Raw genomic sequence first — 26,908 nt, forward strand, 5'->3', positions numbered from 1 at the left:
TCCAGAGCATTGCGAAGTGTCCTTGAGCAAGACACTGAACCCACAATTGCTCCCGATGAGCAGGTTGGTGCCTTGCATGGTTTCCTCTGGCTGCCATCGGTGTGTGAATGTGAGTGAATGGGTGAATGTAATGTACATTGTGAAGTGCCTTGGATAAAGGCATTACATAAATGCACCATTTACCATTGCAAATCTGGTTTGGAATGCTAGACATCTACAATGTACATTTATAACCTATAATATTACTGTGTACCAAGTAGAGTCTGTTTCTGAATGCTATAGACATTTACATTTGACATGTACATTTATAGGTCAATATTATACCAAGTACAGTCAATACAGTATGTAAAACTGGAAACTTTCTCCACGTAATCTTTCTAATTTCAAGTCATTTCCATGTAATCATATACAAAAAGCAACTGATAATGTTGCGCCACGCCTCCGACCAAGTGGAGCTTACTATGTAACCGTGCTCGGGTTGTGTGTGTGTGTCTCTGTGTGCGTCTCTGTGTGCAGCCGCACTCTCATAGATGGGTTTCCGCGCGACGTCATCACAGAGCAGAGTGTGCGATCTGCGCATGCGGGAGGTAGAACGACCCGGAAGTGCCATTCACTCTATTGTTATTTTCGGGATTTAGATAGGCATAATGCTGCTATTATAGGCATAATAGGCATAATGCTGCTATTATATACAGACAGATCCAACTTCCGACAAATCATTTTTATTGAGTAAAGAAGATATTACAAACTGCATCATTTAATCTACTTTCATTAAACCCGGTGAAGACCATTTATTTTATCAATGTGCAATGGCCAGAGCTGCTGCGGGTAATAGCGCCCTCTACAGGCTCTTCCCTCCACTGCGCGCGCATCATCCTCTCATGTTTACCAACGGGAAACCCATCTATTGGCTCGCGCCCCCATGTGACTCACGTGCGTGCACTGCCTGTGTGCAGCCGCCAGAGTGCGCCAGAGTGCAGGAATTTAGACAATGCTCTGATTAAAATGCACAACAGCCTGCAAAACACACACACACACACACACACACAATGTCAATGTTCTCTCCCCATCACGGTGAAATAACACGGATTACAAGTCCGTAAATACACAATATTTTCGAGCTGCGTTCGCTTCCAGCGTTCGCGCGTCTTACTTGTCCAGATAGTGTAGTATGTAAATATCTGAAGTTGTCCCTAAGGTGGTGGGGGCCACGAAGATGGACAGCAACAATAATAATAACTATAATAAAAGTCCACAGCCATATATCCCATGGCTACAGATAGCCATAGAAATGACACGTATCACCACCGGAATGGTCCTTTAATGTCTCCATCACAGTAGCTGATTGCAGCTACAATATTTGATGAATCAATCTAACTATACCCAATGCAAGATTATGGGCAGAACACAAACATTAAAAAAAAGACAGCCACACAACACATTATAATGAATTATCCATTTATTATATATACTGTATATATACACACACACACACACATACATGATGTGTACTCATCATATCAAGATTACCATTAAGATCCATCGTATAGGCACCTAATATGTAGATAGAAGGGGGTAGAGCGTTGGTCTGCATGCCTGTGTGTTGTGAAATATACCCGGAACATAACATGCCGTCACCCTGACAGAAAGATCAGAGATGCCTCTTTATCATACTTGGATGCAGTAGTGGAAAGTAACTAAGTACATTTACTTAAGTACAATTTTGAGGTATTTGTAGGTACTTTACTTGAGTATTTCCAATTTCCAATACTTTTACTTCTACTCCACTACATCTCAGAGGCAAATATTGTACTTTTACTCCACTACAATTATTTGAAAACTTTAGTTACTAGTTACTTTGTAGATATAAATTATTACATTATAAAACAGACATTAACCACTTTAGCCCCATTTTATACCTAGGCTATTTGAAAATAGCCGATCTACAAGCTCACAACGCGTCGCATCGCGACGCGTTGTGAGCTTGTAGAACAGCTATTTTCAAACATTTTAGTACTTTTACTTTTGGTACTTTAAGTACACTTTGTTACCAATACTTTTGTACTTTAAGTACATTTTGAATTCCGGACCTTTACTTGTAACAGAGTACTTCTATATTGCAGTATTCATACTTTCACTTAAGTAAAACATTTGAGTACTTTTTCCACCACTGCATGCCGTCACCCTGACAGAAAGATCAGAGATGCCTCTTTATCATACTTGGACGTATGGTTTTGGTGTGTTGGTTACATGTGGATGTCACTTGCAGGTTACAGTTGTTTATGCATAATAATGTGTGCGTAGCTAACGGGTGAACTGCTGTGATTTTGTCTGCTGCTTATTTGTTCAGCAGTGTGCGCGCTGGCTGACTCCATGAGTGTGCAGTTTGTGTGTTGTTGGGTATCTATGTGTGTACACACGCGGTACCCGCTTGAGCGTGCCGTGTACACAGGCGTGCGTTAAGTATTTTTCGGATACTTATATCCACTATATTTCAAAGACAAATAATGTACTTTTGACTCCACAACAAAAGTAGGCCTACATTCAGTGCCAAACTTATTTCTGGCTTTATCACCCCTGTGCCAAGGCCAAAAATACATTGTAAATAAAAAGGGCTTAGGAGCCGAGATACAGCCTTTTTCAGTATGAAGTTAAACAAGAAGTGAATGGAGCAGCAAATCTTCAAATCATCATATCTTGTTTTTTTTTGTTTTTTTTCATGACGTCGGCGACGTCATTGGCACTCTGGGCTTATGAAAAACGTGACGTCGGCGACGTCATTGGCACTGAATGAGTTAACCACTTAAGCCCCATTTCAAATATAGTGAAAATAGCAGATCTAAGCTATTTTCACCATTACTGATATTTGTTGTGCATGCATTGATATTAAAAAAGAAAATGTACTTTGTAATTTGTACATTTGAATACTTAAGCATTTAGAAAAGCATGTGCTTTTGAATACTAAGTATTTCTTTTTAAAAGCAAGTACTCCGGTACTTAAACTGAAGTAAAAAAAATTACTGAGCAACTTTCATTTGTAGTTTGTAGTAGAGTAATATTTGACCAGGAGTATCTAGACTTTCACCGGGACTGGAGTACTATGTCCACCACTGAGGTGTTCACACCGAGCTTGTGTGCACCGAGCTTGTGTGCGTGCTACGTGTGAGAACGCAGGCTCACGTGTGGCAGGTCTTGTGCAATAACGTTGTGTGAGGTTTCGCCTGGCGTTTTGTCTTGTCTTAACAGTGCACTGGTGTGGGTGAGCGAAATTCCAAACCCCTTACGGTTGTTTGGGATATGGCGTGGTGGTGTGCCAGTTCGGGCAAGCCCTCGGACACTTTGGCACGACTGCCAAAGCATGAGCTGGCAGTGCCAGGCTAAGAGCGCCAGGAACACTCAATGGGTGGAAAGTTTTTCCTCAAGCCTTTGCTTAGGTATTTTATACTAGGCTATTTGAAAATAGCCGATCTACAAGCGTCGCAGTGAGCTTGTAGATCTGCTATTTTCAAACATGTTAGTACTTTTACTTTTGGTACTTTAAGTACATTTTGATACCAACACTTTTGTACTTTTACTCAAGTAAATTTTGAATTCCGGACTTTAACTCGAAGTACTTCTACATTGCAGTATTGATACTTTTACTTAAGTAAAGTAAAAAAAATTTAGTACTTTTTCCACCACTGTACAAATGTAACCAGACGGACCCTGACACTTAGCTTCAATTGAATTAAATCAACACTGAGGATTTTACAGTGTACTTTTCTGGTTTCCCAATGAAACTATTGAATGCAGATGGTCGTAGAGAAATTACACCGAATCAATATTGTACCAATCTGCAACAATGGTTCTCATGTTTTTGTTTTGACTCAGACCAGATGAAAACAAGGAACGCAGTCTCACAGGGACGTTAGATAACAGCAACATGTTGCTACATTTGTTGTGTGGGGGAGGCCAACAGTCAACGTTTTTGTGTTTTAGATGCTAACCTGAGGTTTAAATGAACCTCAATAACAGTCCTGCTGTGTGTGTGATTCAGACACTAACCTGAGGTTTAAAGAGAACCTCAGTCTTAACCATTTGTGGCAGAGTGAGCAAGAGTTCATAAGAGGACACACTTTTAGGAAGGGAATAGTTTCTGTCAAGCCTGATTTATACAGCACTAGTTGCGTGCCGGTGTCGCGCACCGAAACTGCAGAAGCAGAGCTACAAGCTCACGACGTGTAACGACGCAACGTGTTGTGAGCTTGTAGCTCAGCCACACGAGCTCACGGTGCATGACATGACGTGGCGTGAAACCAAAAATCCTAACATTACACAGGCTTGTGACGACCCACCCTTTGGTAGCCACATAGAACTGAAGCTGTAGAAGAGTTCAATGTTATAACAACAGAAAAAAAACACGGCTGTATCTAGATCAGTGTGGGCATTTCTAGGAACTGGATTCAATGGACGTCGTTTCTACAAAGGATCAGCAAAATAAATGTGGGTGTACTTATGGCAATAAGCAACCAAATGTATGACTTGACGTCATGTGTATGGTGTGTGGTGCATGTTGATGTGGTAGTGTCTTCTTGTCTTGTTTCTTAATGAAGAAAGTGTTAAATAAAGGATGACTTGACATGTCAAATTTGTCAATACATCAAAATGATGTTCTCCAATCAAAACCGAATTCTCTTTTTGTTTACTAGTGCTTTTGTTGTTGTTGTTGTTGTTGCATCTCTCAAATAACATTTGTCCAAATGAGGCCCAGCATCATATTCACGCGACTCTCAACACCACCTTGAGTGAGAACCATTAAAGACAATTTTCTTCCAGTTCACATATTGACAGTTTCCAATCTGAAATCAAGGAGCGGAGCCTTCCCCAAACCAGACGGAGCCAGCGGGGCCCCTATGGGCCCTGACAGTCACTGACACGGCATCTCCATCCAACCGTGAAATAGCCACTTGTGTTTTATGCCGAACAACTCCATTGCTATGTGACTATCAATGTGGCAACGAACCCCTATCTCCGCACACACACACACAGACTGATGCGTACACAGTCATATGTACAGACAGATGCGTGCGTGCGTGCGTGCGTACACACACACACACACACACACACACACACACACACACACACACACACACACACACACACACACACACACACACACACACACACACACACACACACACACACACACACACACACACACACACACACACACACACACACACACCTCTCCAGGGCGAAGGGTATTGTAATCCTGATGGGAATTTGATCAATACTATTCAATCTGCAAGCAGCAGGACCGTTTCCACATTAGGCGACTGTTACAACCCAAACAATGAACGGACACTTTGTAACCCAATGGCTCTCAGGGGCCACACAGTGAAATCCCCTAAAGGGTCCGCTTTTACACTCCGTGTTAAATAACACTGTGGATTTCACTGCGTAGAACCGGCACCAACAAATGATTTCATCAATCATTTATTGTGTCTCAAACTTTTACATCATCTTAAAGTCCCACTCCTGACATCTTTTAAAGTATGCAAAAAATACTCTGTCTTACTGATATGATTAATATCTTGTTTAAAGGAGTAGTTCACCCAAAAAATCTATTATTTTCGATCAATTACACCCCATGAAGCCTTGGATTCATGGCGATTTTTTAGTTTTTGTCGCATAGAGACACACGGCCGGAAGCGGAAGGCCTACAAATCCACGCCCACTTTTGACACTCGGGGTCCGTTAGAACGATGAACTGCAGCTCTCAATGCAATCTCTATGAGAGGCATTGTAAAATACCGTCATTTCACTGGTTAACTACTGAGGCTGTAGCGATTTTTTTTGTGTTCTAATAATCTGTCCCATTTGTTTAATTTGTCCTTTTTAATGTCCCATATCTTTCATCTCGATATACTACCCACAATATACTATAATATACTCCATCAGTATGTCAAAACCGCTAGCATCGGAGATCCAGACTTTAAGTGGTCGCATCACGGACGCATCCCTTGAGGTTTTCAATACCCAGAAAACTGGCGAAAGTGGCCGTTTTCAATAGGTTTTGGTCATTATCTCTGGAACAGAAGGTCCAATCTGCTCAGTTCAAAGCTTGTTGGATGCGTGACTTTGAGGACATTAAGCACGCAATGACACATTTTAGGGTTATTTTTTTTTTAGGGGAGGCGAGATCTTAGTTGGGCAGGCGACCGCCTCTCCTGCCTCTACAGTGGGTACGCTGTCGGTCGGCGCTCGTAAAGACAGTGATGTCACTGAAATGCCCGTCTGCTGTCTACCCTCTGCTGTGTTAGCATTATGGGTAACTCGTTAAAGTGGCAAATTAAATGTGAAACACATCAACTATTAAGAAAACAAGAAGATATGTTGACAAAGACACTCTATACATTTGGAAACATATTTTTATTTAAATCAATATCGTCTTCAGTTAATGCAGGATAATTTTAAAAGTAGGCTAACTTTCATATCCTCTCATAGGGAATGCATTGGCAGCTGCAGTTCATCGTTCTAACGGACCTCGAGTAGCGGCGCTGTCTCAAAAGTGGGCGTGAAATTTGTAGTCCCCGTGTGTCTCTATTCCTAAGCCAATAATCTGATGACCAGGTCATCGGTCAGTAGGAGACTCTTTGAGTCTCTGCCGGTCATCAAATTATCGACTTATAGGCGACAGAACTAAAACATCTCCATGAATTCAAGGCTTCATGGGGTGTGTAATTGATAGAAAATTTTAATGTTTTGGGTGAACTACCCCTTTAACATATTTACAACCCAAAAGAATTATATAAAAAGAAAAGACTGAGAAATCCTGGAACTATGAATATTCAAATAAGCAAATGCCAGAGACCATACACCCCGCCCACCCCCACTACTCAAAGCTAAGTGGTATCAGGTGTGTAGAGTCTAATGGGTATATTGGACCATGATAGATTGGTGACATCACACGTGTGGCTCAGATTTAGAGAAAGTGTAGAGAAGCTCTTCATCTGGAGATGAAGAGCTTCACCCAGCTGATGGCTGATCAAATGGTCAGGATGAGTGCTCAGGGGGTTGCTGTTGGGTTGGGGGTTAAAGGGATAGTTCACCCCCCAAAAAAATCGTGTTTTCTATCAATTACACTCAAGAAACAGAGAAAACTGTTGCGCCGTTCTTTGTCCTTTTGGTAACGGTTGACTGCAGGTGCGGTGGTCTCAAAAAATAGAGGGAAACTGGCAGAATAAGTAAATGAAAAAAAGTTAGAAAAAAAAAAAGTCAATGTAATTAAGTCCTTAACTCTTTCAGTGCCATTCTTATTTATGGAAGTTTGGTTCTGAGTGCCACAACCAAAATTCATTGTAAAAAAAAAGTGCTCAGGAGCCGAGAGTAAGAAGTTAAACAAGAAGTGAATGGAGCAGCAAATCTTCAAATCATCATATCTTGGGTTCTGAACCTTTTTTTCAAAAAAAAAAGAAGGAAAAAATAAATAATAAAATAATATATATATATATATTCTTTCATGACGTCTTAGACGTCATGTGGCGCTCAGGGCGCAACAGGCCATGACGTCTTAGACGTCATGTGGCACTGAAGTTAACTTAGCACTGACGAAGGTCCCAGGACCGAAACGTTTGTTTTTTTCATTCACTATGAGCACAGAGCACTTAATGAGCATTTAAAATTAAGAAATTATATTTTCTTAAGTCTTTCTAAGGAGTTTTCCTTAATTATTTTTGCAGTGAGCGAGTCTTGTCCTGCCAGTTTTCCTCTATCAAATACACACCCCATGAAGCCTTGAATTCATAGAGATTTTTTAGTTTTTGTCGCATTCCTAAGCCAATAATTTGATGATCGGCCAATCTCCATGAATTCAAGTCTCCATGGGGTGTGTAATTTCCATTTTGGGGGTGAATTATCCATTTAAGTGCCACTTTGACACATATTATACCCATACCACCCATTAAGAGCCACTTTGACAAATATTATACCCATACTACCCACTAAGCTACAGCTGCCCCTAAAAAGGGTGATCGGGTGGCACGTTCCGCTCATATAACAATTTGCACAGACAAAGTCATAGCTCCAAGAGGGGTTAACTGTGGAAAAAAACATTTTTTAAGTGAAGTGAGACTTTAAAGCAAGCTGAAAATATCATTTGGGAGAGATATTTCAAAGACTCCTTACATGTGAAATTCAATCCATCAGTCAATTTCCTGAGCTCTTCTTTAAAAGCAGACACCAAATAACTTGCTTAAATTGTTTTTTCTTCAATTAACTTTTCATACTTTGACGGTGACTCCATTGACAGATTCTTTTTTGTCATAACTGACCCGACTGCTAATTTCTTAACTTTTGGGGAAGAAGCTACATCAGTATGGACTTTAGGTGGATAAATGTCATACTTAAGCATACCGGCTTAAGTCAAGGTCAAGGCTAAATTGGACTTGCTCTTTCGTACATTTGTATAGGTGATGATGGCCCAGGGGTTGCTGTCTTTTTCAGTGTGCTTTTAAGTACGGTTAAAATCCTAAGAGCACAACACAAAACAACAAAACAATCCAACACCACAGAACAAAAACAAATCAAGGACATACACTTAAAGGCTCTTCCACCATCTAAAACCCCACTACATCAGTATACTTGTATCGTTTGAAATTCTTTAAAATCTAAATAAAATACATTTAAATAAAATACAAAATAAAACAATCAATGCAAATAAACTAAACATGATGACAATATAGGATCATCTTAAAAATAAAGTAAATAAATACAATCGGAATCGGGAACAGCTAGATGTAAGGTGAACCAGCAAAGACGTCTCGTAAGCGTTAAAAGAAGACATTGATCACGGGCAGGTGGTTCCAGTCTGACAGTGCTTACCTAGTACATCAACAGTGAATGGCCATTATTCACATTAACAGCAGAGATTTTGGAGGATTTCTTTTCCTCTTCTTGTCAGAGATAAATAACACGTACAGACATTTTCATCATTAGCTTTTTTTGCGCACGGCACGTCTCCCTTCTACGCTATTTTGTCATGTCTAAAAATACTTCCAAGCGGCTAGATCGGAACAGAAAAACAGAGAGAAAGAGGAGAGAGAGAGGGATATACTGTAGGGGCAAGAGATGAAGAGGATTTCGGTGTTGTCTGTAATCTCTTTTTTTCCCCCTGTCTTCGTCTGCAGAGCGGCATGAGTTGGCACGTTCCCTTGGTTCACGAGCCCTTATATGCGGTTGCCAGTTCCTTTCTTCAACAGCTATTCCCCACTCTCGGTTCAGCAAATCATTTCACTCACAAACCTTGTCCTTTTAAGGTCACCAAGGGAATTTCATTGTCACACCTCGTCCCATCTCGTCTCAGCTTCATTTCTCTCACTTTGTGTTCCACAATACACACAGGTTTGTTTTGGGGGGAGCCAACTCATCTTTTAACCATACCTTGTGTTGCCAGTTTTTTTTTTTTTTTCAGTTCATCCTGCTTTTAACTGTTGTTTTTTTCCCCCCACAGTGAAGTTCTTTCACAGTGAAGTTCTCTCAAACGGACAGGTTTTTCTGTTTGTTCTAGGAGATCCACAATGTCCAAACGCAGCAGTATAGGAGAGAAGAGTGAATTCGAGCAAGAGGGGGAGAAACTGACACTTCCAACAGGCAAGCTCAATCACTGTTTACTGAATTGGTACACAGAACACAGACAGATGGAGAGAGAGGAGAGAGAGAGAGAGAGAGAGAGAGGTAGACAATAACACAAATGTGTCACCCTCCTACTGTTGTTGCAGTATCGTTATTGAAAGACATACACAGACAAAGAACGAGCGAGAGAGCGGTCCGCAAAATGTCTGACGAACCCAAAGTCTTCATATCGCCCCTATACTTAACGTCCATTGGAGGATATCTGACCCCCATCTCAGCAGTGAATAATACCATGATGTACTAACTGGAGAGAACGCACAATAAGGTGCTACATACAGCAGGGTGCTACTAGTGGTGGAAAGTAACTAAGTACATGTACTCAAGTACTGTACTTAAGTACAATTTTGAGGTATTTGAGTATTTTCAGTACTTTTACTGCTACTCCACTACATCTCAGAGGCAAATATTATACTTTTACTCCACTACAATTATTCGAAAACTTTAGTTACTAGTTACTTTTCAGATATAAATTATGGTATTATGAAACATACATTAACCACTTTAGTCCTATTTTATATATAGGCTATTTGAAAATAGCCGATCTACAAGCTCACAGTGCGACGCGTTGTGAGCTTGTAGATCTGCTATTTTCAAACATTTTTAGTACTTTTACTTTTGGTACTTTAAGTACATTTTGACACCAATGCTTTTGTACTTTTACTCAAGTAAATTTTGAATTCCGGACTTTTACTTGTAACAGAGTACTTCTACATTACAATATTGATACTTTTACTTAAGTAAAACATTTGAGTACTTTTTCCACCACTACATACAGGGGAGGTAATAAGGCCAAGGAGACTTATGTTTATTATGCTCATGATGGATGGTGATGTGTGTGTCCCCTTCTCAAAACCTTCAACAGTAACTGACACAGTGTGGGAGTGGTTTCTTCCTAAAAGCAAATCAGCACACAGACATTAGGTTTAGTTCAATCGTGAAGACAATGGACTAAAGTGCTTTTAGAAAATCCAGCCAAGCTTTTTTTGATGCCGGTTGCCAACGCGGAATCCATGTGGAGGGGGGGGGGGGTGTCGACGTGGTTGCTGGCCCTGCTTCTTTAAAGGTGGGGGTGTTGGAAAAGGTGTAGAAGGAATAGGAGAAAGAATTCCAAGTTGGAAGGTTTTTACTGGAAATGTCTAGCATGGGGGACAAAATGTAATGGAAACTATACTGGTCGGGTTCCAGGAAAGTGTTAGGGAGTCGTTTTGGACCTCTCGAGGAAAAATACTCCAGCCAGAACGTGCAGAACAGCGCCGGGACTTGTTTGTTCGGGTCGTAACCGAGCGTTACTTATCTTCTAGATAAGAGCTATGTGTGTGAGAGGAGCTGAGGTCAGGGGGGGTCAGCGGTCACGGAACGAGGAGCGGTGATTGCAGATCCAGGGGGTAAGGGAGAAGGAGGAGGTGTTGTTGAAGGTCCGGGCTGGAGCAACATCCGTGACCTGGAGGTGTATAAAGGTTGACGGCCATCTGGGTTACTTGTTGTTGTGGCTGGCTGGTTCGTTCTGGTCCATCACTCCTTACGGTGAACCTGGAGAGCACTCCAGAGAAGCTGTGGCACAGAGAGAGAGAGAGAGAGAGAGAGAGAGAGAGTGGTGGAAAAAGTACTCAAATGTTTTACTTGAGTAAAAGTATCAATACTGCAATGTAGAAGTACTCTGTTACAAGTAAAAGTCCGGAATTCAAAATTTACTTGAGTAAAAGTAGAAAAGTATTGGTATCAAAATGTACTTAAAGTACCAAAAGTAAAAGTACTAAAATGTTTGAAAATAGCAGATCTACGAGCTTGTAGATCGGCTATTTTCAAATAGCCTAGATATAAAAAAGGGCTAAAGTGGTTAATGTATGTTTCATAATGTAACCATTTATATCTGCAAAGTAACTAGTAACTAAAGTTTTTAAATAATTGTAGTGGAGTAAAAGTACAATATTTGCCTCTGAGATGTAGTGGAGTAGAAGTAAAAGTACTGACAAATGGAAATACTCCAGTAAAGTAAAAGTACCTCAAAATTGTACTCAAGTACAGTACTTGTGTAAATGTACTTAGTTACTTTACACCACTGGAGAGAGAGAGAGAGAGAGAGAGAGAGAGAGAGAGAGAGAGAGGGGAGAGAGGGAGAGGAAGGAGGATGGAATGAAACGGAGGGGTTTTGAAGTGGGAGAGAGCGAAAGACAGACGGACGACGAACGACAGACGCATTGAGAACACGAGAGAAGAATGGAAGAATGAGAAAGTAAAGGAATTAAATGACACAAAAAAAATAAATAAAAAGAAAGAAAGCAGCGTGAAGAGGGGGATGAACGGAGCAAGTCGACGTAGATGAGAGAGGAAATTAAGGAGTGGAGATCAAAGGAAAGGGGGCCGAGATAACAAGCATGGTCACAGTGAAGGCAGAAAAAAGTGGATTCGGGGTAGTGGGGGGGGGGGGCAATTAGGGGGGGAAAAAAGGATAAGGAGGAGAGGGAGAGAGGGAGAGATAAGAGACAGAGAGGATAAAAGACAGACGGGGATAGAATAAAAAAGGAGAAGACATAATTCTAAAATGGCAGAAGAGAAAATCGATAGCGGCGGGCGTCATTGTGCTCGCAGGGCAAACAGAGGGGGCGGAGAGCAGAGGTGGAAAAAGTACTCACATTTTGTACTTAAATGAAAGTACAAAAGTATTGATATCAAAATATACTCAAAGTACAAAAGTAAAAGTAGTCATTATACAGAATGTCCCGTTTCAAGTTTTCAAATGTATAAGAATGTTTTGAAAATAGCAGATCTACAAGCTCACAATGCGTCGCGATTGTGAGCTTGTAGATCTGCTATTTTCAAATGGCCGAAATGTATATAGGGGCTGAAATGGTTAATGTATGTTTTGTAATAATAATCAAAATCTACAAAGTAACTAAAGTTTTCAAATAATTGTACTGGAGTAAAAGTGCAATATTTGCCTCTGAGATGTTGTGGAGTAGAAGTAGGCCTGTTGGAAATTGGAAATACTCAAGTACAAATACCTAAAAATTGTACTTAAGTACAGTACTTGAGTACATGTACTTAGTTACTTTCCACCACTGGTGGAGAGCAATAGCTTGTCTATCAAGTGCATGTACACTGAGCCATCCCCTCACACACACTCTCACTCACACACACACACACACACACACACACACACACACACACACACACACACACACACACACACACACACACACACACACACACACACACACACACACACACACACACACACACACACACACACACACACACACACACACACACACACACACACACACACACACACACACACACACACACGTCACATTTAGAATGAGCCAGACAGACATAGGGACAGTTTAGACCAGTGGTTCTCAAACTTTTTCATGACAAGGACCCCCAACTTGACACTTATTAGCCCGCGGACCCCCATTTGAAAAGATAAGCCAGGGACCCCCATAAGAGAAGATTTCTACAGCTCTAGCAGTGATTCTCAACCATTTTAATTTCAAGGACCCCCAGTTTGACATGCATTTGGCTACGGACCCCCATTTACTGGCATTTCTATCTCTGCCATTTATAGTAAAATAAATGTTAATGTAACTCTGAGAGTGTACAAACTCTCACACTTCGTACACTCTCAGAGTTACAGACCCATAAGGGTCCATTTGGTTCCTAACTATCCATCATTTAGCTGGGGACCCCCTGGAACTCCCTCAAGGACCCCTGGGGGTCCCCGGACCCCACTTTGAGAAGCAATGGTTTAGAGGCCTGTCAGAGCATGTGATGTCTCTCACGACACACCAGGCCTACCTCTGAGAGAGAGAGACAGACAGACAGACAGACAGACAGACAGACAGACAGACAGACAGACAGACAGACAATCATGTCATAACAATGAGAACATAATACTCTGTAGGAGGAAGCAGATTTGACATTGCGTGTATAATTGAATTCAAGTGAGGCAAAAATCACAGAACGCTGCAGAATCGTGTCAACAGAAACGATGTCACTAATGGCTGCAGAGTATAGAAGCCTTATTCCTACACAGTGTTAATTCCACTCTGAGAGGATTTAACCTGTAGGGGTTAAATTAGCACTCTGAATTTTGCTGTGTGGGATTACTGTCTCACACACACACAAGCATCGTGATTGCTCCACATAAAATTCATCATCATTATCGACAAACCACAGCGCACCGCATAAAGCTAGCGTTTCTGCTTGTGAGGCATGTAAACACAGTATCTGCCCACACACACACACACACACACACACACACACACACACACACACACACACACACACACACACACACACACACACACACACACACACACACACAACACACAACACACACACACACACACACACACACACACACACACACACACACACACACACACGCGCGCGTACGTCCCCACACTCCCCTGTTAACTGCATTTGTGCCAGGGATTATCTGAGTGGTGTCTGGACCACACACACAATAGGCTGAAATTCATTACAGTCCGTAGGAGGGCCTTGACAAGCTGTCAGCAAGTTGGTGAGATTCTTCGAATCCACCGTCCCCACCCCGGAGGACCCAGAGAATAGTCAAGGCTTGGCTATCTGGCTTCCACTAACACAGGGAATGCATGCTGTAGTCACTCAGTATCGACATTTTAACCCATTAAGACCTGAAGCCGATTCTACAAATGTTTTCTAAATCCTAACAGTATTCTGAAAAAAACATATGTTTCTACATCAGTGGTGCTCAAACTTTTTCATGTCAAGGACCCCCAAAATTATATGTATTTGGCCGCCGACCCCCATCTCAAAATATTTTGTTCCAGGGACCCCCCAGAAGCAAAAATTTGAGTGTTTGTTGTATGTTTTTTTTTTTTTTTAATTAAATTTTTATCCCGCGATTTTTGTAACCCATTTTTTTCACCCGGTGCCAATTTCCTAAGTGATCCTGGGCGCTACACCAGCCCTACACCAGCACTACACCAGTCCCCCACAGTAGGGAGGCCAGGGCCGAGCTCATGCTTCCTTCAGGCATGAGAGCCAACTGACCTTCTTGTCACCTGACAGGGGAGAGTTTCCCTGGTTGGACGTAGCGCGTTGAAGGAACAAGTTATTCCAACCAGTTCCCTTCCCCTCCATCAGGCGCCCCGGCTGTCATGGGGGAGGCGGTATAGCGACCAGGATTACTACATGTTTTTGTGAGGGTATTAACTACCCTAGGAGACACGGGGAGAACATGCAAACTCCACACAGTTGTATGTTGTATGTTGTTTTAAAAGAATATATATATTCAAAGATTTGCAGACATTTTCACGATAAAAAAAAAGCAGATCTACAAGCCCGTAGCGCGGCACTCAGTGCAACTTGAACTTGTAGATCTGCTATTTTTGAATAGCCAAAGTGTAAAATAATGCTTTTTAGCTCAAATGAAAAAGTGACACAGATGCGTTCACACACACACACACACACACACACACACACACACACACACACACACACACACACACACACACACACACACACACACACACACACACACACACACACACACACACACACACACACACACACACACACACACACACACACACACACACACACACACACACACGATGCATACCATAGATATAGAAACCTAGATACCTCATTGGCCGTAGCAGTTCGTTGGAGCGACCTGTACCGTGGCACGCTGCCACTCAAAGTGACTACTGGCCAATCACAGCGCGCTGACAACTGGCCAATCACAGCGCGTCTAACTGACTAGTTGCTGCGCTGCTGCCTCTTAAAGGGTATAAGGGCTGGGTTACGAAAAGATCCGCCCCCACCTGCCTCTGATTGGCCTACCGAACGCCCCCTTCTGTGACGCACGCGGAAGCTAGCCCCCCTCCAATATGGCGCCCGAGATACAGGCGCCTCAGAGCCGGAAGAGGCGTCAGGTGAAAAGAAACGGCCTTGATGACACACGTATCAGTCGTTTGTGGTCTTATATGGGGCTAAGTGTAAAAACAAAAAAAGGGAAAAGAAATAGAGTATCCTGACTGGCAGCATCATCACACTAGTCTACATTAGGCCCTTCCCCCTGAAAGTCGACGTTTCGAAAAGTCAGTCGAAGACCCCTCGGTCGATGGAAAGTATTTGATTCGAGCGGTCGGTAGCCCCCCCCTCCCCCACAATAGTGTTTCAACTACTTCTAAGTTAGTCTATCTACTTACTGTAAGTAGACTTAAAATAAAACCTGTGTTGACTAATCATGTTACAAGTTTCCAATAAAACATTGTGATTAAACAATGTACCCACTTTGGAAGTGCCTTCTCTCTGAACCTATGCAGCAGTCGGTGAGTTGTTAATGATCTCATGCTGGCTATAGCAGTGTTGCGCTCAGAACATTACTACAGTACAGCAACAGTCTGCAGTCTGGTGGACTGACGTCAATTAAAATAAGCCCTCTACCGTCATAGAGTATAATTATTGCTTTTAAATGCTAAAAAAAATGTTCATATATGGCTATATTGCCCTTGACTATGTAACGTGGTCTAAATCAGCACTGAAACGCTTGCAATTGTAGCCTAACCATTTTATCGTAAAGACCTACGGTATATTTGTATATGTAAAACAAATCATCGAATATTCACATTAACATCTTGAATTCGACCAGTTTGATCCTGAGTTGGGGTACAGCCCTAGTCTATGTGCACAGGCAGTCAGTCTGTGCCGTGCAGTTTCACCACTGAACACCAGTGGTGTAAAGTAACTAACTAAGTACATGTACTCAAGTAATGTACTTAGCGTAAGTACAATTTTGAGGTATTTTTTTTACTTTACTGGAGTATTTCCAATTTTCAGTACTGTTACTTCTACTCCACTACATATCAGAGGCAAATATTGTACTTTTACTCCACTACAATTATTTGAAAACTTTAGTTACTAGTTACTTTGCAGATAAATTATTACATTATAAAACATACATTGACCACTTATGTCCTATTTTATACCTAGGATATTTGAAAATAGCCGATCTACAAGCTCACAATCGTTGTGAGCTTGTAGATCTGCTATTTTCAAACATTTTAGTACTTTTACTTTTGGTACTTTAAGTACATTTTGATACCAATACTTTTGTACTTTTACTCAAGCAAATTTTGAATTCTGGACTTTTACTTGAGTACTTCTACATTGCAGTATTGATACTTTTACTTAATACAACATTTGAGTACTTTTTCCACCACTGCTGAACACCACACTGTGATTTGTGCAGCCTGGTTCACAAATCTCCACACATTATTAGTAACTTACGATCAATAACGATTGGACAGGAAGGCCTTTCCATTATTAGACTCTCTATGTTTGTGTTATATTATAAATGAATTGACTATTTGACAATTTGACCTTATTTTGTTGTGTTCTTATTGTTTACTAATGCTGTGCTATGACTGCTCACAGATAAGCTACTTGAAACACACGCCCCCACACAAACATTATGCGTTTTCTCTCTGGCTACACATGTACACACATTATCCTGAGGTAGTGGTGAATGGAGAGGCAGCCAACGTTCAATGACACACACACTGTATTCCAATTTGTATCAATGTCAAGTGCTGTTCTTCTCTCTATCTTCAGGTAAACGCACTCTCTCTCCCTCTCCCTCTCTCTATGTCTTTCATGCATAAAAATCACTCATGAGCATGCCTGCACACATGTTGTGTGTAGTCAGTGGTCACACAAACACAAAAAACACGGACACACACAAACACCTACAAACACAAAATACTTGTTCCGCATTTTAATTTCAAGGATACTTTGTCATTATAATTCATGAAAAACATATTTTTGAGTAACAGCAGCTGCTGTTGTGATACTATGCTATCAGGCCAATTCATTTAGAAGACTAATCTTATAAACTATCTCTCGTGAACTAGATTTTAATTATAAAAGAAGCTGGGAAAAGCCTACAAAAAAAAGGTGGTGATTATTCTCCAGCGCACGGTAAAAGAAAATTGTTAATTTAAGTCTGGACTCAAAATGGACCCTTAACGGTCCATTTCTACACTCTCAGGAGTTAAATGAACACGGAGGATTTGAATGTGTGCTGTCGCACTGTTCAAGGACAGAACAGAGGAAATTAGTCTGGAAATGAATTTCAACTCCATTCTTTACAATAATGAGTATAATCTGCAAAACCCAAATGAAAAAGGTCGGTGTGTGACTGAAGCTACGAATGTGCATACAGTACATGTGTGAGCATGTGTTTAAGTGTGTGCGTATGTGCACACTCAAACGTATCATGTCTACTAGTGTGTGTGTGTGTGTGTGTGTGTGTGTGTGTGTGTGTGTGTGTGTGTGTGTGTGTGTGTGTGTGCGTGTGCGTGTGCGTGTGCACACACACACACACACACACACACACACACACACACACACACACACACACACACACATGTGTGATCGTGAGAAAGAAAGTAACAAATTACTAAGCTCACTCATCACATTCACCTCTCAAACCGCTGGCTAGCAAACTAGCTGACCTAGGATTGAACCCTGCGGTGTGTGTCTGGGTCTGTCTGCCAGACCCCATGGTGCACAGGGCACACACCCGGGTCCCGGGGTCACACCTCTGCCACCTTCACCCTGCAATATGGGAGCCCCCTCAGGGTTGTGTACTGAGCCCTCTGCTGACTGTACGCTACAAAACAGCGCCAACACCGTCGTCAAGTTTGCTGACGACACAGTGGTTGGTGGGCCTGATCTCAAACAACAACGAGGGGGCCTGTCTGGAGGAGGTGGCTCTAGTGTCGCAGTGTTACAGTGGTGGAAAAAGTACTCAAATGTTTTGCTTAAGTAAAAGTATCGATACTGCAATGTAGAAGTACTCTGTTACAAGTGAAAGTCTGGAATTAAAACTGTACTTGAGTAAAAGTTCAAACGTATTGGTATCAAAATGTACTCAAAGTACCAAAAGTAAAAGTACTAAAATGTTTGAAAATAGCAGATCTATAAACTCACAACTTGTCGCGATACGACGCGTTGTGAGCCTTTGTTAGAGCACCTTTCCTTTGTTAGAGCACGTTGAAAATACCATGTCTCGCCGAATGCAGTGCAAAAAAAATGAACTCAAGATACAGCCGTTTCCAGGAAACCGCTAAACAGGAAGTGGACGGAGGTGGAAATCTTGGGACGACGTTATTTCCGGATCCGTGTGAGTAGAGAGTGAAAGTGGTCACTCGTGTGATAGAGAACAGCGCCATCTTTTATAAAACCACTAAAAAAAACTAAATTACGTCAATTAGGTCCTTGGCAGGCTGGGCTTTTGAGATGAAAAAAAAACACATCAATTACGTCCTAGGCACTGAATGAGTTAAAGGGACAGTTCACCCCCAAAATGACTTTTTTTCCTATCGATTAGTCACCCCATGGATATTCTTTTGTTTTTGTCACATTCCTAAGCCAATAATTTGATGAACCGGCAGCGTTCCAGTAGGAGACACAAAGAGTCTCCTTTGTGTCTCCTACCGGAGACAGCTGCCTACCGGTCCGCTGGTCGTCAAATTATTGGCTTAGGAATGCGACAAAAACAAAAAAATATCCATGAGGTCCATGTGGTGACTAGTCTCGCGCAGCCAGACAACTATTCCACAATCTCTGAATGCTATATAGAGTCTGGAACTACAACTCCCGAAATCCGAGAGAGGAAGCTGGCACTTCCGTTCTCGAAAATATATTTTAAAATATCTTTACATTTTATTATTGTATTTCCATTTCTGCTAAGCAGCAAGCTAAATATACTTAGATGATTTGTATTTATATTAGGATACATTTGCGCGACTGTAAAGACGAAACGGAAGTGGGGAGGAGGCTTCATATCCGGTTTATATTCTAATCATGATCAGAGCTTCCGAGTCCCAGACTGTATGACCGGAAACATTTGAAAATTGTGGGAGGCAACAGTCTGGTAGCCTGGTATCCAGCCTGCTTCGCTACGTTCGGCGGACTTTTTTTTCTCTCTTCGCTTCTCAGTCTGGAGAGCACCCTATTGACTCGTTTTGCAGAACTACACTGGAACTACATATGTTACGTTGGGCAACGTCGTTGCTGATTGGATGTTGTTCAAACGAATGACGAATCACAACGATCACACTGTTTTTTTTTGTCCCGCCCCGCACCACAGACCAATCAGAAGCCACGGTAGGTTTCGAAGCTTTTGGCATGTCCCGCCTCCCTTGGAGATAGGAGGCTTTCCAGACTGAGAAGCGAAGAGAGAAAAAAAAGTCCGCCGAACGTAGCGAAGCAGGCTGGATACCAGGCTAACAGTCTGGCCACGCGAGACTATGGGGTGACTAATCGAGATTTTTTTTTTTTTTTTGGGTGAACTATCCCTTTAATGCATCTCTGACAGTTACTAGTGGAACCAAACGGACCCCACGTTGAAAACCTGTCAACAAACCACTGGAAACCCCCCCCCCCCCCCCCAAACGGTTTCACATCTCTTCCTCACACTTCCGTCCTCCACCTCCTCCACGCCCTGCCTCCGTCTCCCTCGTTCTCTTCCCACCTCTCCCTAATCTCACACGCCTCTTCCTCCTCCTCCTCCTCCTCCTCCTGCTCCTCCTGCTCCTCGTTCTCCTGCTTCCCCCCTCTCTCTCTCTCTGTGCATTCGTAATCAGGACCTCCTTCGCTTGTTTAACCCTTTCGATCCGGGAACGCGTCTCTGTCGTTTTAGATTTCTTTGGCTATGCAAAAATAGCAGATATACAAGCTCATAGCGCGGCACCGAGTGCCGCGCTATGAGCTTGTAGATCTGCTATTTTTGAAAAATCGTGAAAATTGGTGCAAATCTTTAAATACATATATTTTTAAAGTGAACATTTGTAACTCAAATCTTTGCTTCCTGGAGCGAAATATTTTACAAATGTTCACTTTAAAAAATATATAATCAATTTGCACAACTAGCGCGGCACTCGGTAGATCTGCTATTTTTGAATAGCCCAAAGAAATCTAAAATGACGCGTTCCCGGCTTGTATGGTTTAATCAGAGCACGCCTCCTTGATGTGGTGTGCGCGGCTGCATCTCGCCGACTCTCTGCTTTCTGCTCCGTGGCATCGTGAGGTGAGATCATCGTGGAGGCCGTGGGGGGGAGGGGGGGGGCGTTGTTGAGGGCTGCGTGTCACACTGCTGCTGATATGTGGCTTTGAAGTGGCTGATAAGTAGTCGGTGGGGAGTTTATGCCATTAGTTTCTTATTTATCCATAATTTGTTTTTCCGGGGTCGCAGATGTCCTTTTTGTTCTGCTCGGCTTTGTATATGCTTTTTTTTAAATCACGTACAAACATCAACAAAACAGAAACCCACACAGATCAGAATTTCAAACATCAAACGATGAACTTTGCAGAGGTGCATAGGGAGAAAACACTCGCCCACCAGGCACCACCGCAGGGTTCAGTTCCCGTTACGGGTGCAACAGTAAATCAAACTACTCGATTTAATAGTTTATGAAGAATAATCAACAATCGATAATTTCAAATCAATCAAATCAATGATTATTTTTTTACGAAAATTGATTTTTTTACGATCTTTGTAACCAATTTTTTTTCACCCAGTGCCAATTATCAAAGTAATCCTGGGCGCTACACTCCCTCTGCCAGCCTAGGGAGAGCCTAGAGCCGAGCTCATGCCTCCTTCAATGCATGAGAGCTATTAAGCCGCTTCTTATCACCTGACAGGGGGGGAGGTTCCCTGGTTAGACGTAGCGCGTGGAAGGAAGAACACGTTATTCCAACCAGTTCCTTTCCCCTCCATCAGGCGCCCCGGGTGACCTGGGGGAGGCAGTATAGAGACCAGGATTACAGCATGTTTTTGTGAGGGTACCTACCCTAGGGGACACGAGGAGAACATGCAAACTACACACAGAGAGGAAAACAATGATTACTAATTGATCCCTATTTTGGGCATGTTATAGGCAATCATTTTTTTAGTTTTTTTCAAATAGCCGATCTACAAGCTCACAAACGATGAAGTATAAAATAGTTGTTCCACCAAGTCGAAAATACCACTTAAGTGGTAAATCGATTCCTTGATATGTAAAAATAATTCTAAACATTCTAGTTTCGAGTATTTGATTAATCAAAAAAGTAAGAATAGGCTACTCGATAAGCAGCAAACAGGGGTGGGGGGGAACTGGTCTAGAAGAAGTGCTCTCATAGTTGCATGTTTTCTGTATTGTCCTCAAAGTTGTAAATGTATGCTCCTGTATGTATATGGCTAGCCTGTCGGTACAAAGCTTCCTCAGGCGTTGGCCATGGATTAAGCGTTTGATCTCAGAGGGACATGGGCTGTAACTGATATATGCGCCATTATGCTAAGGCCCCTCTGCAATACAGTTGACCTACAAGGCTCACCGTGACAGTATAGTAGATGCTGCAGCCAAGGTGTGTCCCAGTTCATTTGCATCACGTATATATACTGTACTGTATATGCTCTCAGGCTTTTGAGAGAATAAGTTTGGCTGTTGAGATGTAGGGTCTTTGACCCATTGATTGAGACCTGGAACGCAACTGTGTCATTTTTTTATTTGAGCTAAAAAGCATTATTTTACACTTTGGCTATTCAAAAATAGCAGATCTACAAGCTCGTATCGCGGCACCGAGTGCCGCGCTACGAGCTTGTAGATCTGCTATTTTTGAAAAATCGTGAAAATGTGTGCAAATTGAATATTTACATTATTTTAAAGCGGACATTTTTAACTCAAATCTTTGCTTCTGGGGGTCCCTGGAACAAAACATTTTGAGATGGGGGTCGGCGGCCAAATGCATATCATTTTGGGGGTCCTTGACCTGAAAAAGTTTGAGCACCACGGATATAGAAACATACGTTTTTCAGAAAATTGTTGTGAAAGAAGACGTTTGTAGAAACGGCTTCAGGTCTTAATGGGCTAAGACACACTCATACACAAACGCCTTCACACCCACCAACATGTAACACACACACACACACACACACACACACACACACACACACACACACACACACACACACACACACACACACACACACACACACACACACACACACACACACACACACACACACACACACACACACACACAGGGAGGCATTAAAGAGGTGGGATATTGTTTTGAGCCTCAGTGCCCCTCAGATAGGGTTTAGGGAGCCTCGTCTTTCAGACGGCATTCAAAATAGGTCATCCTGCTCTGCGGTTGCTTGCTAGCACGCTTCCTTCTTTTCCTGCCCTGATTTCACCAGCATAAACAACTGACAGGAAGTTTTCCTCCATCCCCCCACCCCCCCCATCTCTCTCTCTCTCAAACAAAACTTCTCATCAGCATAACCCAGTGAGTAAATAAGTCTATTTTATGCATGTACTGTATGTGTGTGTTGTTTGTTGTCAAAGTTCATCTTTTGGTATTCCAGCTATTCTGTCACACCATAGCCGTTTGTTGGAGCTCATTCTTGACACGTCTCAGCAACACGCACGCACGCACGCACGCACGCACGCGCGCGCGCGCACACACACACACACACACACACACACACACACACACACACACACACACACACACACACACACACACACACACACACACACACACACACACACACACACACACACACACACACACACACACACACACACACACACACACGCCCCCTTCCTTTTTCCCCTCTACACCACATCACCAATCTTTGCCGAAAATAGCCGATTTAGAAGCTGACAACACATCGCGTTGCAATGCGCTGTGAGCTTGTAGAAAAGGTTCAAAAAGCCCCAGGGTTATAGGGATAGTAATCTGAGTTCCCAGAAGTTTTTCGCCTCGCATACAAACGGGAGCGGCGAGGAACTTCTGGGCCAAAGCCCTGGTATTTGTGGGCGGGATGTAACTTACGCTCAGAATCTGAGCGGACACGCCTTTTACCGGTCTACTCGTCTAAAAAGTCCGACGAGAGGCAAACAGCAGTACACAACAATGGCGGCCGCAATTTCTCAAGGGGAAATTGCTTCCCGTCGCTCCTATTTACATGTAAGACCCACTGCATGTGGATCCCGCCCCCTTTTCTTCATTGGCTGTTGATTTGAATCAGAAATCAGTGGCCGCGCCCCTGCTGTCCAGGCTTTGAGCCGAAGCCTCCCAGACTATAGGGATAGGGATGTGATTAAAATGCATTGGAGTGGTTGGAAGACTAGAATAAGGATTTTACATTGAAAAAATGCAGTCCATTTCCCATTTTAGCACCCTCCCTCCAGGGAAGCTAAACAATCTAGACCCACTCAAGCTAAAGTGTAGTTAATTGTAGTAAAAATATGGATGATATGATTATTAGACAAGTCCTAAGCATTAGGCCTCGGGATTAAGTCTATCAAGGGAACCTAGCAACTTCACACTTTTGGGCGTGATATGCATGAGATAGAGGAGCTGTCCTTCAGACCCACAAACAATATGTCTCAGAAACACTGAGGAAGGTCTAGGCAGTGGTGGAAAAAGTACTCAAATTCTTTACTTAAAGGGGTATTTCACTTTCAAAAAAACTTTTGGTAATTTTATCGTCTACTCAGGCTTTTGTGAACCCCCCAGACAGTTTTTAAGTTGCTTGATTCATTATTTAGATATTTGATATTCATTTTATCAGACACGACCCCTTCCTATACAAACCCATTATAACTTCGAACTCCATTTTTAACATGTTAGATTTGTCAAAAACACCTGTCCTTGGTTCTGGTGACTCACCCTGCCCTCCTAATACGCGAGGGGGCCGTGTTTTTTCGATAACTTTTTTCATTTATTTTTTATATTTTTTTTGGAAAATGAAAGAAATTAAATACATTAAAAAAATAAAATAAAATAAATGAAAAAAGTAATCGAAAAAACACGGCCCCCTCACGTATTAGGAGGGCAGGGTGAGTCAGTAGAACCAAGGACAGGTGTTTTTGATGAATCTAACAGGTTAAAAATGGAGTTTGAAGTTATAATGGGTTTGTATGTGAAGGGGGCGTGTCTGATAAAATGATTATCAAATATCTAAATACTGAATCAAGCTACTTAAAAACGGTCTGGGGGGTTCACAAAAGCCTGAGTAGACGATAAAATGACCATACGTTTTTTTGAAAGTGAAATATCCCTTTAAGTAAAAGTACCAATACTGCAATATAGAAATACTCTGTTACAAGTAAAAGTCCAGAATTCAAAATTGACTTGAGTAAAAGTACAAAAGTATTGGCATCAGGATGTACTTAAAGTACCAAAAGTAAAAGTACTAAAATGTTTGAAAATAGCCTAGGTATAAAATAGGGCTAAAGTGGTTAATGTATGTTTCATAATATCATAATTTATATCTGAAAAGTAACTAACGTTTTCAAATAATTGTAGTGGAGTAAAAGTACAATATTTGCCACTGAGATGCAGTGGAGTAGAAGTAAAAGTATAGACAATTGGAAATACTCCAGTAAAGTAAAAGTACCTAAAAATGTTACTTAAGTATAGTACTTGAGTAAATGTACTTAGTTACTTTACACCACTGCTGCTGTGCATTATTAAAAGTGCTACATACTTATTTTGCGAGCGCTGACAACTTAATTTGCTATTTTCGTGCTTTTTAGGTCGACAACCCATCATACTCTTTAGAGTTGAGCACGCCAGTTCCCTTGTTCCCTGCTAAAAGCAGACTTATTAGGAGGGGGGAACAAAACAACCTAGCCTAGCCTTTGTATTGGATGAGAGTATGGGTGGAAAGGAACTGTGGTTTGGCAGGAGAGATGTAATACATGGGAGGAATTATGCAGGCATAAAAAGGGCACTTTCTTCTATGAAGGCAATCACTCCTACTGTATATGTGCACCTGCTTGGTTCCAGTGGTGGAAAAAAGTAACATTTACTTAAGTACAATTTTGAGGTATTTGTACTTTACTTGAGTATTTCCAATTTCCAATACTTTTACTTCTACTCCACTACATCTCAGAGGCAAATATTGTACTTTTCTCCACTACAATTATTTGTGAACTTTAGTTACTAGTTACTTTTCAGATATAAATTACGATATTATTAAACATACATTAACCACTTTAACCCTATTTTATACCTAGGCTATTTGAAAATAGCCGATCTACAAGCTCACGACGCGTTGTGAGCTTGTAGATCGGCTATTTTCAAATATTTAGTACTTTTACTTTTGGTACTTTAAGTACATTTTGATGCCAATACTTTTGTACTTTTACTCAAGTAAATGTTGAATTCTGGACTTTTACTTGTGACAAGAGTATTTTTATATTGCAGTATTGGTACTTTTACTTAAGTAAAGAATTTGAGTACTTTTTCCACCACTGCTTGGTTCTGACTGTTTGAGGGATGTGAGAAGACGGGGTGGTTTAGTCGAAGAAGACCGGATAGAAAATGGAAACTTAATAAGTTATTGCAGAACTCAGCACACGCACACAAACAGGGAGACAAAGCGCCACACACACACACACACACACACACACACACACACACACACACACACACACACACACACACACACACACACACACACACACACACACACACACACACACACACACACACACACACACACACACACTTTTAGTCAAGAGGAAATCATCCTCGCTGTGGCCTCCAGGACTTAAACATGGCCAATGCAAAAGAGACAACAGTGGAACGATATAAACAAATTCATCACAGATAGCACATATGCACATGTGTGTGGTGTGTGCGCGCGAGTGAGTGAGTGCGTGCGTGTACTTGTGTGTGTGTGCGTGCGTGTGTGCATGCGCCTGCAGTGCTGGTCGTTAGCTGTTTGATGGTGTTGCATAGAATCCACCGATTTCACCGTGATTACCACATTGATGCAATTCACCCGAGCGCTGTCATCATCACCATGAGCTGTTATGTGCAGATCCTACTGTATGTGTGGCTCACAGAGGAGAGAATGGCACCCGTAGGGGAGCCACCCATGCGTGCGTGTGTGTGTGTGTGTGTGTGTGTGTGTGTGTGTGTGTGTGTGTGTGTGTGTGTGTGTGTGTGCCGAAGTCATAATACTAGCACGCGTGCGCGAGCGCAAGCATTATGGCTTGAGGTTGTATGACTAAAGCTGGGATTAATTGTTAATATATTGAATTACAAAGCTCATTTTAGCCCTCGTGTTACCGTTTCAGCCGAACGCTCAAAGAAGTGTGCGCGCGCTATGGATGGATGCATATGCATCAGCCTGTTGTTCCAAGTTAGAAAATGTTAATTCGTTGATTGCGAG

The 26,908-nt window shown here is 42.0% G+C and overlaps 1 protein-coding gene across 1 annotated transcript in view; it reads right to left on the reverse strand.

The window, feature by feature from the left end:
- Positions 1 to 6,440: 6,440 nt before the first annotated feature.
- Positions 6,441 to 26,908, reverse strand: part of samd12 (sterile alpha motif domain containing 12) — a 175,581-nt gene continuing 155,113 nt past the window's right edge. Inside the window, exon 5 of the mRNA XM_080441780.1 lies at positions 6,441 to 11,223. Within this exon, the coding sequence (XP_080297906.1) occupies positions 11,192 to 11,223 (32 nt within the window). The 3' untranslated portion in view covers positions 6,441 to 11,191. The remainder of the gene's footprint in view (positions 11,224 to 26,908) is intronic.

This window comes from Gymnoscopelus braueri (assembly GCF_963280865.1).
Source record: "Gymnoscopelus braueri genome assembly, chromosome: 11".
Classification (NCBI taxonomy): domain Eukaryota; kingdom Metazoa; phylum Chordata; class Actinopteri; order Myctophiformes; family Myctophidae; genus Gymnoscopelus; species Gymnoscopelus braueri.